The sequence below is a fragment of the Coturnix japonica genome, chromosome 1 (assembly GCF_054131305.1).
Source record: "Coturnix japonica strain WE chromosome 1, WE-NBRP24, whole genome shotgun sequence".
Taxonomy (NCBI): domain Eukaryota; kingdom Metazoa; phylum Chordata; class Aves; order Galliformes; family Phasianidae; genus Coturnix; species Coturnix japonica.
In genome coordinates, this window is record NC_140663.1 from 168,641,781 (window position 1) to 168,655,566 (window position 13,786).

The 13,786-nt window shown below is 45.6% G+C and overlaps 1 protein-coding gene and 1 long non-coding RNA gene across 2 annotated transcripts in view; one reads left to right on the top strand and one right to left on the bottom strand.

Moving 5' to 3' along the window:
* Positions 1-1,028: 1,028 nt before the first annotated feature.
* Positions 1,029-4,842, bottom strand: LOC107308446 (uncharacterized). Its single transcript, XR_001552804.3, has 2 exons — positions 4,759-4,842; positions 1,029-3,909 (listed from the first exon to the last, which is right to left on the bottom strand). It is a non-coding gene; the product is annotated as an uncharacterized LOC107308446 (long non-coding RNA).
* Positions 4,843-5,119: 277 nt separating this feature from the next.
* SESN3 (sestrin 3) overlaps positions 5,120-13,786 on the top strand; it is a 37,247-nt gene continuing 28,580 nt past the window's right edge. The window contains exon 1 of the mRNA XM_015852291.3: positions 5,120-5,314. Within this exon, the coding sequence (XP_015707777.1) occupies positions 5,213-5,314 (102 nt within the window). The 5' untranslated portion in view covers positions 5,120-5,212. The remainder of the gene's footprint in view (positions 5,315-13,786) is intronic.

Consider the following 13,786-nt stretch of genomic DNA (forward strand, 5'->3'; position numbering starts at 1 on the left):
ATTCTTCCTCTTGAATCAGGAGGAAGACCACTAACAAGGTTACCTGTGTCATGCTTTTTGGATTTTCTTTCAATTAACGCGTTTCCCCAATGTGTCACTCCCCAAAACTGTATGGCCCAAAGTACTACCAAAGTGAACTTGAGTATTTCCCAAGTCAACTGGAAGCAAAACCTGTTTTTTTCTAGATGATCCCTATTTACTGTCTCAGCATTGGCCTGTGTGGTCTCGGAAGGCTGAGCTGAAGTAAACAACATTGCTGAAATGTATTTAGCGAATCATCCTGCAAACCACAGAAAAACATACAGAGAGGAAGGATTTCTTGGTTGGGTAGTGACGTAATGGTTTTTAGAATTACGTTTTTGTCCAAGAAATTACATACCAAAAAGCCTATTAGGTTGGCAAGCTCAGCTCTCCTGGCCAGGCTGTAATTGTTTCATATGATAAACATAATTGAGAATGCTTTATCTAGTTCAGGTTTAAAAGCTGCTAATGAAAAGGTGTGTGACACCACCCTCGAGGAAGAATTCCACAGACTGACATCTCACCTTCTCATGTAATTATCTGAACACTCACGTTGCAAATTTGCGTGTGTAATTTTGAGGATGGGAAGTCATTTTGTAGTGTGATTGTAGTGTTTTGAGGATGGGAAGTCATTTTGTAGTGTTTGTAGGGCACAAACTTTATCAGCTGCCCTTCCTTCCTCTAAGAAGGCAACAAAAGTCCTATGCAAACAATGCTAAAATGGTGCACCAAGCCTGGTGATAATGAATGCAGGACTGCCACTTGTTTGACATGCTGGTAACGTGCTGGCTTTTCTGACCTTTGAGAAACCATATCAATTTTCCTATCTATCCATGTTTCATATGGCTCTGCTGAATGATTCATAGAGTAAAGAAATGAAAGACATGTAGCATGTCAATCACCCATCTGACACTTGCACAGGGCTTTATAAGTGGCAGTCAGATGGGGAGAGTGGGTAAGCCTCTAGTTAGGTGCTCACATATCCTCATTCTCTGTTTCTGAAGGGGTTTTTTTTGTATTGGTTTGATTTGTTTTTTATTTAATGAACAGAATTTGAGGATCTTTTAATTTCTTATGAAATCTCTAGTCTTGTAGCAGTCCAGTCTGCGTTACTGCATGGCAGCTGCCCCCTCCTTTTCTTTCTCTCTGAGCTGCCGGAGGTCTTTGAATTGCAAACACATCCACTGCATAACTCGTTCAATTTTACAGCACTGATCTTCTCAATCCGACCTTTACAGGAAGCATCAAGCTTTTGCATTTATGTATGGACAGTGAAAGAACTGTGCCCTTCTATAGTAGGTTTGTATCACAGGAAGAACAGATATGGACCTAATGGGCACTCCAATAGTATCTGCACGCGCACCATGGTCAGGTGGACTTTTCCAGGACACAGTCCATCTACACAGCAACTTCTGACTTAGCTTGTGTGGATAGACTGGTTTTCAGCTGACGGCTGTTGGGTACAGTGCTTTCTGGAAGGCAGTGGAGATGCACCGTCCTGCTCTCAACTTGCTCATTAGGAAAATCCAAGCAGAAATATCACAGCCACAAAGTGAGTTCAAAAGCTGGTATCCCACCATGGTGTAGGCGCTCATTACCAGGGGTAAAAACAGCTTGGTGTTTCAATGGGCTACATCTCTTAGCTTATTGGTTTGAACCAACTCAAATAAGGATGAATAAAGCATTAGGTGAACTCTGGCTGTCACATCTCGTCCAGTTAGTCTTACGGTGAGCACAGCAACCCATGCCTGGCTGTAATTTTGTCTCTCAAGAATGCACCTGAATACTTGAGAAGGCAGAGAAAAGCCTACTTTCATTTGGAAGCCTGTTCCTCTCTTAGTATTACTCTTTGGTTGTAAAACTTCACAAAAGTTTCAATCATTGATGATAAAATTCTGCTTAAACCAGTAACGACTTAAGCAAATCCATCTTGGCAGGTCATTGACCTGTCTGGAAGAGTGCGATGATCTCAAGCCAGTATGGTGCATGCCATTGAGAAAAACATTCTCCCCCTTTCCCTTTGGGTGACTTCAGCAGAGTAGACTGGTTGTGTTTATAGAATTCACCACCTTCTTAAGATTTCTGGGCAGGTCAAGGTGCCAGGCTGCTGGTAACTAAAATACCTCCTAATATCAGGATTCTACTTTCCTTTACCATTCAGTAACTGGACAGAAACTGAAAGAAACACACAGCAGTAGACAACAACTAAGGTACAGTCGGGTCATAAAAGCTGATGGGTAATTGTGAAGGGAGCACCAGATGCTTTCTGTAATATTTCTCTTGAGGAATACATTTAGGAGGAGAACTTCCAGGAGTGCGGCTGTGTTCACAAAGAAGACTGCTTGTGCAAAGACTTTTATTCTGCAGAAGTCACACATTTGTTTAACTTGAAAGGGAACGAGCCAAGGGCTTAAATTCAGTCACACAATGCACACGTCAGGCATCAGGGCCTTGCAGATGGCATAAGTTAAGCACAAATATAGCATTTTAGATGATGGGTGCTATGGGGATCCTAACAATTCATTTCAAAATACTGTATCTAGACAATGACCTCAGGTATCTTGACATTCTCTTTTAAATTGTCTGTAGTCAATAAATTATTTAATACCGATACTGAATATGCACTGCATCTGGCCCAGTTAGGTACTTCTTTCCACTTCCATTAGGCATCAAAACTGATTTTAAAAAGAGAAAGTATGTTAGTCAACTTCTATTTGCTGTATTGTTTCCAGAAACAACGAAACACAAAGTGTATGTTTCTCTTGTGAGTTCTCAGGCACTAAAGAACTGAATGGCAAGTCTGGGAGCCACAAAGGTACTTAAGTGCTTATAGTTTAAAGGAGGTAGTTCACGGAGTACTTCAGACATCTGGGCAAGTCGGACCCGCCTCCTCTCAGAGAAGTTTGTGGCAGAACAGAGACTAGATATCAGATTTCTCCAGTTGTGAGTTGCCTTACACGTCAGCTTTACTTTCACACTCACTTGGCTAATGGAAAATGTTCCTGTTTTTAACGGGCTTCGCTAAAGGTCTGAAGTGGTCACTCTGAGTGGAAATAATTGTGGAGAAGAACAGGACACAACCATGTTTCTGAGGATGTCCAGTCATGGGTTCTTGTTACTGTCAGGTAAAAATCTGAGTATCTGCCAGTATCAGTCTTAAATATTAACTCAGTCAAAACCATCATCTTGTGTTTCAAACTTCCTGCTCCTGTCCTTACCGACACGTTTCAGTTCTGAAGCAGCCCTTCGATACCAAGTGACTCCAATGGATCTTGTGCTAAAGAATCAGCTGCTGCTCGTGGCTATAACAACCCTGATCCTCTACTGCTTGTTGCAAAGCTTCTCATTTCAGATTATATCATAGGCCTCAGCAACAAATAAAAAGCTGTTTACATCATTCATGTTGTTTACTTACATTTTAGCATTACATTCAGATTAGCTGATGGAAATGAACCTGTTCAGATTAGCTGATGGAAACTAACTTGTCTGGCTTCCCGATGTCTCTTCAGTGCTAATAGCACCATGCTGCAGCATGTGGGACGCAAACATGGCACAGCAACTATCTGCACTCCAGCAGGCAGTGTTTTCTCACATTAGGATGCCATTTCTATCATACTGCTTGGGGAATACAAACCTCTTACGTTTGTTTCTCTGTGAGTGCTGCGTTCTGTTGCCTGTTGCTGTGTCTGAGTGCTTTCCTCATTGAAATGACTGGTGAGCTGCAGTCCTCAGTGCTGCTAATAGCTTTGTATGACTTAGATATTCCTCGAGAAGCTGCTGGAAGGGGCGAGGTGGTGGAGGCTGTGATTTTACTTTGGGTCCAGAAGTTTGCTGGGAAACTTCTCAGTAGTTCTTGTAGACAACCAGGGCTGGGTTCAATTAATCTCCCTAAGAGATGTAAATCACTAAATTAATTTTTTAGCCCAGCCAGTTGCCTAAATGATAATGGCTGCAAGCAGATCGCAGCTCTCCAGCAGGCTATTTTCAATTCCTTCGACAGGAGTGCTGTATGCAACACCTTAAGTCTTCTTAGAGACATGGGGAGCCCTAATATTCAGTTTCCACGACTAAATCAAATCCCTTCTTACCGTAACCTTTCACCATCAGAATTACATAAGGCGCAGTGTTTCACACACCTCACCTCAGGCCTCCACACCGCCATCCAGCTCCCAGCCCTCCATCCTTGTACCTTTTAGGCTGCCCACCGCAGATCGCAGAGCAGGCCGGTACCACAGTGGGGCCGATACCACAACGGGGCCGATACCACAACGGGGCCGGTACCACAGCCGGCCTGGTACCACAGCCGGCCCGGTACCACAACGGGGCCGGTACCACAACGGGGCCGGTACCACAGTGGGCCCGGTGCCACAACAGGGCCGGTACCACAGCCGGCCCGGTACCACAGCGGGGCCGGTACCACAGCGGGGCCGGTACCACAGCGGGGCCGGTACCACAGCGGGGCCGGTACCACAGCAGAGCCGGTACCACAGGCGGGCCGGTACCACAACGGGACCGGTACCACAGCGGGCCGGTACCACAGCCGGCCCGGAACCACAGCCGGCCCGGAACCACAGCCGGCCCGGAACCACAGCGGGGCCGGTATCACAGCCGGGCCGGTATCACAGCGGGGCCGGTACCACAACGGGACCGGTACCACAGCGGGGCCGGTACCACAGCCGGCCCGGTACCACAACGGGGCCGGTACCACAGCCGGGTCGGTACCACATCCCCACTCACCCCCACTCTGCCTCCACCGCCGCTCCCTCACAGCCTTGTGGGCGTGGCTTCCCGCGCTTCATTTGCATAAGCACCCGATTGGCCAGCGGCGGACACGCGCCGGCGCGCTGACCCCTCCCCTCCGCCCAATCCTGCCCAGAGACGCGGCCGTTCCCGCCTCCCCGCCGCGCTGGCCCCGCCCCTTTTCTCATCTTGCCCGGAGATGGGAGCCGGAGAAAGCTCTTCCCATTGGTCACCGGCGTGTGACTCCTGTGATTGGCCGCTCGTTGAAGAGATGGGCGGGGCGGGAGGCGCTGATTGGCGGAGAGCTGAGGGGTGTGAGCTCGGGGGGCAGCGGCCCGGAGCGGGGAGCTGGGGCCGCGGCTGGAGGATGGGGGCGGCCGGCGGGGCGGGCTGCTGAGCGGAGCGGAGCGGAGCCCGGTGTCGGTACCAGCATCAACACGGCCCCGGCAGCATGAACAGGATCGGAGCCGGTTCTATTGGCGGTGGCGGCAGCGCTGCGTCCGCCGCCGGGCAGTACAGGGTGTGCGGCAATTGCAGGAAGGTGCCGAGACAGGTAGCGGGGGGCACGGCCCTGAGGGAGGAGGGGAAGCGGGGGGTGTTCGATGGAGAAGGGTCGGGGGGTCGGAGCGGGGCTGTGGGGGGCACAGAACCGTGGGTGGGGGCTGGTGGTGCCTCCCTGGGCTCCTTGGGCTGCCTACAAACCTTATGGGGTTCATCCAAAGCAGCTCGCAGATCTCCGGGAATCAAAGCTTTAAAAACCCATATGAAATCACCCACCCGAAAAGGTGTGAGCGCAGCCCCCGTTCCGAGCAGCTCCTCCGACCCCCCGCCGCCCCGTCGAGGTGCGCCAATGAATTAAAAGCGCTGAGCTGTGCAAAAGAAACCGACTCGAAACACGGAGCGACTCCGATTCAATCCACTCCGGATTCATCCATCCGAAACGCCGTGAGAGTCTCCCAAGTCTGAGAGCTCAAATATTTGCGCTCTTTGTCCGAAATCTGTTTTTCTTCCTCTGTTGCTCAGGCTAAGTGCCAATCAAAGTTGTTTTTCCAGCCTCTCTTCCCTGCAGTACGAGCTCCTTTTCTTTATTGAAGGGTTTGGTTTTTGGAGGACAGGAGGTGTGTTTTTAAGGGCTGGGGGGAGGAGGGATGTTACAGCCCGGTCGGAGGGTGAATTAGATCTCAGAAATGGTGTTTCTAAGCTGTTTGAATGGAAAGAGGGGGGAAAAAAAAAAATCTTATTAAATGTGCGTGCTTGGTATGCGCGGTTATTTTTTCCATAAACTCTTGGATCATGTTACGGCTGATACTCGGTGCTGGGCTCTGAGCTCAGCCTGCAAGAAATGCGATGGATCAGAGCTGCACATCGGCAGCTTAACTGTTTCCTGGCAGGGTCGAACCCCCCCACCTCCCCTTGGGCTGCAGTGCTGCCTTTTGGGGCTGCAGTGACCCAAAGAGAGGAGTCTTGTGGGGTTTTAAGCCCCAAACGGCTCCAGATCTGCCATAAGCAGTGCCAAATACAGTGGAGAAAGCAGGGAGGGAGTGTGCTGCGTTCTGCCAGATCATCAAAACGTTTTGTTGACAAATAAAAGTGGTGCTTGGCAGCTCCGGCATGTCTGAAATGAAATTGAAATGATTAAGTTGCTGTTGGTTTTCTGAAGCTGCAACTTAACGCAGTGCTGGGTAGGGCTTGTTTTGTGTGTTGCTTTGATACTGGGGGGGAAGGTAGGAGTAGGATTTGTGGTCCAGGTAACAGGAAACTTTCCCAGATGAGGTGTTTTTCAGTAATTAGGGAGGATAACAGTGATAGGATGAGAGGGAATGGTGTTAAACTGAAAGAGGGGAGATTTAGTTTGGATGTTAGGAGAAAATCCTTTGCTTAGAGAGAAGTGAGGCTCTGGCACAGCTGCCCATAGAGCTGTGGTGCCCCATCCCTGGAGGTGCTCAAGGCCAGGTTGGATGGGCCCTGGGCAGCCTGAGCTGATGGGGGACAACCTGCCCATGGCAGGGGGTTGGGGTTGGATGGTCTTTAAGATCCCCTCCAGCCTCAGCCATTCTATGGTTCTGTGGTAGTGACTGTATGGCAAAGCTTAGGAACCTGCCCTAGTTTGTTCGCAGTCGCATAAACTGCAGCAAAACTGGGGAAAGAAAAGAGAAGGCCCACGAAACCCAGCCTGTTCCTTGAGATACGTGTTGGGCCTGCATTGGTTGCACCAGGACATGCTTGCATCTGTTTTTTTTAGGCAGGGCAGTAAACATAGGAGCAGAAAGCTGCTGACTTCATCTGTAATCATTTAGAAGCTGGTATAGTAAAATCACTGTAAATTTTAACCTTTTGCACTTAGTTGGCAAGCCTACAAGTAGCAAGCAGGGAGAAAACAACAGGGCTTAGTGGAAGTGAGATGCAGATTTGACCCGAGACTCAGAGTAATAATCTTCAGATAAGTGCTGCCTCATCTGTTCTTTTGATGGTGTTTTTTATTTATTTATTTTTTTTAAAGCTCATGTGATAATATGCTGGAAGGATGATTGGCCTTAAAATGTGCTGAGTCTCTTCTGCCCTCCTCAGTCTCAGGCCTTTATCTGGAGGCAGTCGGTGATAGGTGAGGCTGTTCTAGACTGAGTGAGCTTGTTGGAAAGGCAGTCAAGGCTAATGCTGTGATTCAGCTTAAATAGAGCAAAACTAGGTGGACAGTTGTCATTTGTGAACGTGGCGAGCAGGCTTTTTAACTAAAATGTGGTGTTTTTGGTATATGGGGAAGCACATAAGCACATAAAGTGGTATGGGGGTGCTGGAGCCAAGCGTTTTGTAGAGGTGGCTGAGAGCTATTGCTGTCACTGTGACCCATGTGGTCATTAGATCTGGACATGGAAAGTCCTCAGCTGTGTTTGGTAAGGGAGCAGGCAAGGGCTGCAGCTTGTTCTAAGCCACAAGGGTGCACACAAGAGGGGCTCAGTAATCTTTTGGACAAATAACTGCCTCGGGAAGGCTTTGTGCAGTAAGCAGAGAGTCTTCAGGGGGTGGAAAAACCCCAACACATCAGGAAATGTGAGAACAGGGAGAATTCACCAATTGGTGGCAACACATAGATAGCAAAAGGATCTTTGTGTGTGTAAGTACAGGTTGAAAAGAAGATGAATTAAGAGTGGTCCCAGGTTTAAATACTTGTTTTGTGCCAGGTGGCAGTGAGGGAGATGGAGGGCAGTGCTGGGCAGCGGGGGGGAGGCCTGCTTAGTCGGCCTGAGCCCATCTCCCTCCTGGTGTCCTGGGAGAGCTCTCAAATCCCAAATCTGTTCCCATTTTTTTTCACAAACCTGCCAAATGTGGGTGATCGTCTGGGAGGAAAATAGCACTGAATGTGAGGGATGGAATTTTCCATGCCCTGCATCCCCCATGCCAGTCTCCTTCAACACAACTCTCAGCAATAGGCAAGTTACTAGAAGTGATGTAGAAGGAAAAGCATACAGATAAATGAAAAATGCATGTGATACCGCCAAAGTAGGTCACACTAGACTTAAATCGTAGCCTTCTGCTGGTGAGATCTGCTGTAGTGTCCTCTTCTGAGAGCTGCAGATTGACTGAAACTAGATCTCATTCATTAAACATCTGAAGTAACATCACAGGCCGAATTTCTGGCTTTGCCAGCAAGACAGCTGGAGTTGGATGTTGTTCTCAACAGCAGAAAGTTTAAATAGGTTTGAAAAGCATTGGGGTGAATTTGTGACCAAAAAATGGAAGAAGACTTGTCAATAGTATGTGGTAACTCTACAGAGTGATGCTGTAAGCTTTGCTGGCTGCTGCCCATCAGCTTTGCCAGCACTGTGGGCACTGCAGACCTGTGGTCTGACCCATTGTGTCTGCTTTTCTCTTCTATAGTGAGCAGAGGGGTGGTGGGGCTGGGGATGATGGTGGGCTGCAGTGATAGGTGCCTGATGTTGGCCTTTCAGTAGGTCGCTTTCAATTCTAATCTGGTTTAACAGTTGATGGAAGTGTGACCATTTCTCAGATACACAAGAGCTGGAAGTAGTAACTACTGTCCATCTGGGAAAGAGCAGAGTGTTTCACTGCAAGCTGGAAGACCTTGAGCAGCAGAGCACTTAGAGCTGGCGTGGGATGGTCATAAATACATTTAGGATGGAAAATTCAGTGTCCAGGGCTGTGAGGCTCTGGAAGAGTTTGTTCTAGGTCTAGACTGTCAAAAATACACCTGCTTTTAAGATAGAAGGTGCTGTGAACGTCATTAAATGCTGTAGTGCTAACAATAGCGCTGGCCTAGACTCAGCGAGTTGAGGTCACGTCAAGAAAAAAAAGAAAGAAGAGGGAGACTTTCATTCACATTATTGTTTCACGTGGGTGAATAAGAAAATAGCCCCAAAATGAACAAAAATAGTCTGATGTCAGGTCTCAGAAGCTCAGGTAAGTGAAAATGCATGTCACCATGAGTCAAGGAGGTGCATGGAGGTGCTGTCATCTGTTCTGTAGAAATAAGAAGGCCTCTCAAGGACGTCTCAACTATTTTAAGGAAAGCCAGTCTGGTTCAGTGTCTTCTGAACAGAACTGAAGCTGCTTTGCCTTTGCTTGAAAAACACCTCTGGTTTCCCATGATGCAGCATCTTCACGTTCTGTGGTTCATTACTTAGGTACTGTGTGTGGTTGGTGTTGGATAACTGACCGTGATGCTTGACAGAGCATCTTACTTTGTAAATCTGAACAACGTCCGCTGTAGTTTTAGGCTGCTCTTGGTCACACTGTAGTAATCTTAACTCATGGTTGCCATGTAGGCAGCTTTAGGCCTATGGTGGGCTTCTTTCTAAAGAAGTTCTCACAATAATTTGCAGTCTTTGGCAAGAGCAAACTCTTTATTGAATTTGGTTGTAGTGACTGTGTTATCTGTGACATGATGTGTGCTTGGTCTTCAGTCCCTTGGAGTAGAGCTGGGGAGTAACCAGTTCAGGTCACTCCAGTGCTGAGCCCACCTGAACGACTATGGGCAGAGATGGGGAACGTGGTCTGTGTGGGTTCAAAATGTAAAAACCAGGCTCTTGAGGCAATTAGCAAGACCTTCACCCTCATCATTTGGTCCTGTTTTCCTGGAAGGAGTGGCTTAAAAAAGAATAAACAAACCCTTTACTTACCAAGATTCATCCCTTCAGAACATAGGCATCTGAAAGTCCAGTGATGATTGATTTCTGTCTTCCATTCTCACAATTCTTATAGTAATTTCTATCTTTTTAGAATCTGACCCTTAAAAATAATTGTTTCTCTTGACTGTCTTTGTTAATCATTGGCTTTGGTGTCTGGAATTGGAGAGCAGTGCTGCTTCTTTAGCATGTCTGCTGATATCTTGTCACCACAAAACCAGTGACAAGACTTGTATGAACTGCGCTCATGTAGAACAGTCACTTTTATTTGAAAAAGTGAAAAAGAAAGGAAATGTATTCCCTGAATTACAGGGAACTGATGGAGGCAGGAGGGGGAAGAGAGTGGGGTGGAGGATTGTCTTCAAAGGAAACCTTGAGGTTTAGCGTTGAGAGCAAGTTGGCCAAGCGTGGAGGTTGTCCTCTATTAAGACTTACTGTTGCTGGTAGGAGTGGTGCCTTACGTTAGCCAAATCGCAGGCTGTGGTTTGGAGATGTGGATTCTGTGAGCATTTGCTTTAAATTTATGCATATTACTTAATTAGTGCTTCAAATTTCATGTGTCTTTAAATGATGATGTTTTAAAATCTCAAAGAGAGAGAGATGGCTTGTTAAGCATCCTTGGTTTTTCCTCTCATGTTGGCAAGGGAGATGTTGATACTCGCTTGGTTCTTTATTTGACTATTTTTTTCTGGCTAGAAAGATTTGAGAGAGAAGATAGCGGCATAATTCTCTGGTTTTGCTTAGCTAGGGGAGTTTGTTTGGAGATCTTATTATCAGATTTCCATTTCCAGGGCTGGAGAGTAAGAATGGATTGCAGTTTGCTTGGCCAGACTTGAATATTGGCTTTTGCCTAAGTGGGTCAGGATAGATTGGGGGGAAGAGTGATGTTTCCAGTAGAAAAGAGATTCAAATTGTCAGGAGGGAGACCTTCATTAATGAGAAATGGCACATCATCAGCTTCGGAAAAGTCTGTATGGAAATAATTCACGCTATTTAATTTCTCTGTTCTTTGCAGGTGTTCCAGATTGTATGCAGAGGTCCTTCCTATTGTTTTCTCAACATTGTAGCCTGGTAGTCTGTGCCTTTTAAGTAGAAGCTATAGGGAGTGTGATGTAGATGACTCAAATATGTTCTAAATATTTTATATAGTACATACATTATATAAAATATAAGAATATCGTTGATGTGTGGATATTCTTGGCAAACAGTTCTTTTCTGTTTCCTGTTTATCAGTCAGTGCATTGAATGCATTAGTGGTGTTTCAACAAATTGTATGGGATTCTCTTTCTGACACCTTGGGCAAACTGGTGTTACTGATCATAAGGGAGACTGTGATCAAGAACTATTAATTTCAAGTGTCTCTCTTAACCACTGGTTTCTGGATTTTATTATAGGATACTTCTTGCATATCAGACATTGGGTAACTATTGGCTGGGACAAAATACCAGTGTAGGTGAGAGTTAATGTTGGGTATTTAGGATGCTGGGAAATGAATTGCTTTGCTCTTGGTATAGACTGTTATCAGTCGTTGACTCATTTAAACATCTTCATTTTTGCATCGTATTTAAGTTGAGAGTTAGGTGATCAGAAGCATAGGGTTTTTTCTGCTAGGGTGTTGTGTTTGTGACAACTGTGGTCTTAACCATATGCAAGTCAGGGAGGGCTAAGCAGAGTGTAAGTAATGGCAGTCAGGGTTGGAGATGGAAATTGGTGCACTCATTCTGGAAAAGCATCTTACATCTTTCCAAATGTCCCTGGTTACCTGAATTAGATAAAGTAGATACGACTTCCTGATTAAACATCTGTTTTCTTTCTTGTTAATGACTCCTGTATTTCTCTCAAGGTAAGCACCTAGTTTTCATACAGCAGCTAAGTAGTGACTCAAGGCTGCATGCAGTTCCTTTCCTTGGGCACTGTGTGGAAAAAACTAATAATTTTAGAGAAATACGAAGTATTCTTGGCTCTGTGTCTTATAAATAGGCTGGAAGCAGAGAGGATAAGCCTGCATCACACAAGTGAGTTCCCCACGGACTTGCTCCATATTGTGTGGTTAATGCATGGACCACCCTTAGAGCTGTGTTTTAAGTCTTCCAACATATCAAGTGTTAGGTTAACACATATGAAAGCCAGGAGAGACCACATTCTTAAGGATTATGTGGATCCATAGGTTTCTGAACCCTCTTAAAGCACTGAAGACATTCGGAAGATTACTGTGAACCCAAATTTTCACCTATTTGGAGCTAGTAATGAACTCGTAAATACATTTAATGTATCTCAGTTACTGCACTTCACAATCAAAATACACAGTTTGCATCTGTTTCGCAGAGTATTGAATTAGAACTCAATTTTGACATGGAACCAGAGAGGACTCTACATTCTTTCAGTTAAGGGATACTTCTAGAAGATTCTTTCTTAGAAGGGAATAAAGATGTTACTATAAGTTCTTAGAAGGGAATAAATAACATTTCCACATGCAGATGAACATTAAGTGTGACTCGGGGATAGGTAGCTTGGGAATTCAGGAGTTTACACTGCTGAGCTACTCCACAGAACCAAAGTCAGAGTTATGCTGATGGTATGAAGCGCTCTGTCTTGGTGTAAATTGTTCTTAGAGCTCTGCTTTATTACTGTACTGGATTTGCTTTTGCTGATACTGACAAAACAATTGAAAGCCAGCATATGTTCTCTCTTCTATATGAATTGTGCAGTTAAAATTATTAAGTAAGATGCTACCTTAACAGCAGTGAAGCTAATTCAATAGCATGTGCTTGTAAATATGTTTAATATCTCCTGCTTTAGCATGTGGCAAAGGAAACGTAGCTATATTATTGACTGAATATTTCTGGAGGTGTCTTGGCCAGATGGTATTAAATCTGTTTTAATGTAATTATCTCTATTAACTGAAAAAAGAAAATTAAAAGAAAATATTCTCTCGGAGTTGATTGACGTTCCTCTCAGTAAAGCTCCTTCATTGCTGATTAGAGGTGTGGAAAGAGTAATTTGTTCTCGCATTTAGAAATTTGATTAGACCTCTAATGAAACGGAGCACCCACACACTGTCTAAATATTCTACCTGACACCAGTTGGATCTCATCCACGTTGGAAGAACCCTTGAAGTGTTGCAGTACTACAGTATGTTTTGCGTCTTGAAATCAACTGCCTTCATGCAAATACCCACTGGGTGTCCAACCAGCAGGGTGAACCTCGACCCTCCTTGGAAATCAGCATCAGGATTTGATTATTCTTTTGAGCGCTCATTGCCTTACTGCAATAATAATCAGAAAACGCGAACAAACCGTTCAGTTACATTAGTAGTTTAATTTTGCCACATGATTTTACTGGGGGAAGACTGAGCAAGGCTGTAACATGAGGGGGGATCGTTTAAGTAGAGCCTGTTCTAAGATAAGCAACTCTTACTCCAGCAATTTAAAACTTGCATTCTGACTTTGGTGTGGGTGCTCCACAGGTAGTTTGAAGAAAGGGTGTGTTGGTTGTAAAGGTCAACTGCAGCTTTATTAAAGAGTGAAGGAACCTGCAGGCTGCCTTCTCGTTCTTCAGAGGAGATGGAGCCATGTATGTGTTAGATGTGAGCGGGGGACAGGTGGAAAGAGAGCAGTCTTCAGCCATGCTGGAGCAATTTCTCACCCACAGCTTTGAAAAGCAGAATGAGAATGGAGGCAGAAGGAGGGTTTCCCTCCATGCCCCTGTTCTTTAGGCGACTTATGCAAAAGATATTTTAGATAAAGCTGTAGTTCCTTGACCTATTTATCCAACAGAAACTTGCAGTACAAGCAAGAGCAGTTTGACTATGCAGTGCTCTTTTATATGGGACACTCCTTTGGGTTAAGCTGTGCCTCATGAATACTTAAAGGCAGCATCCAGCC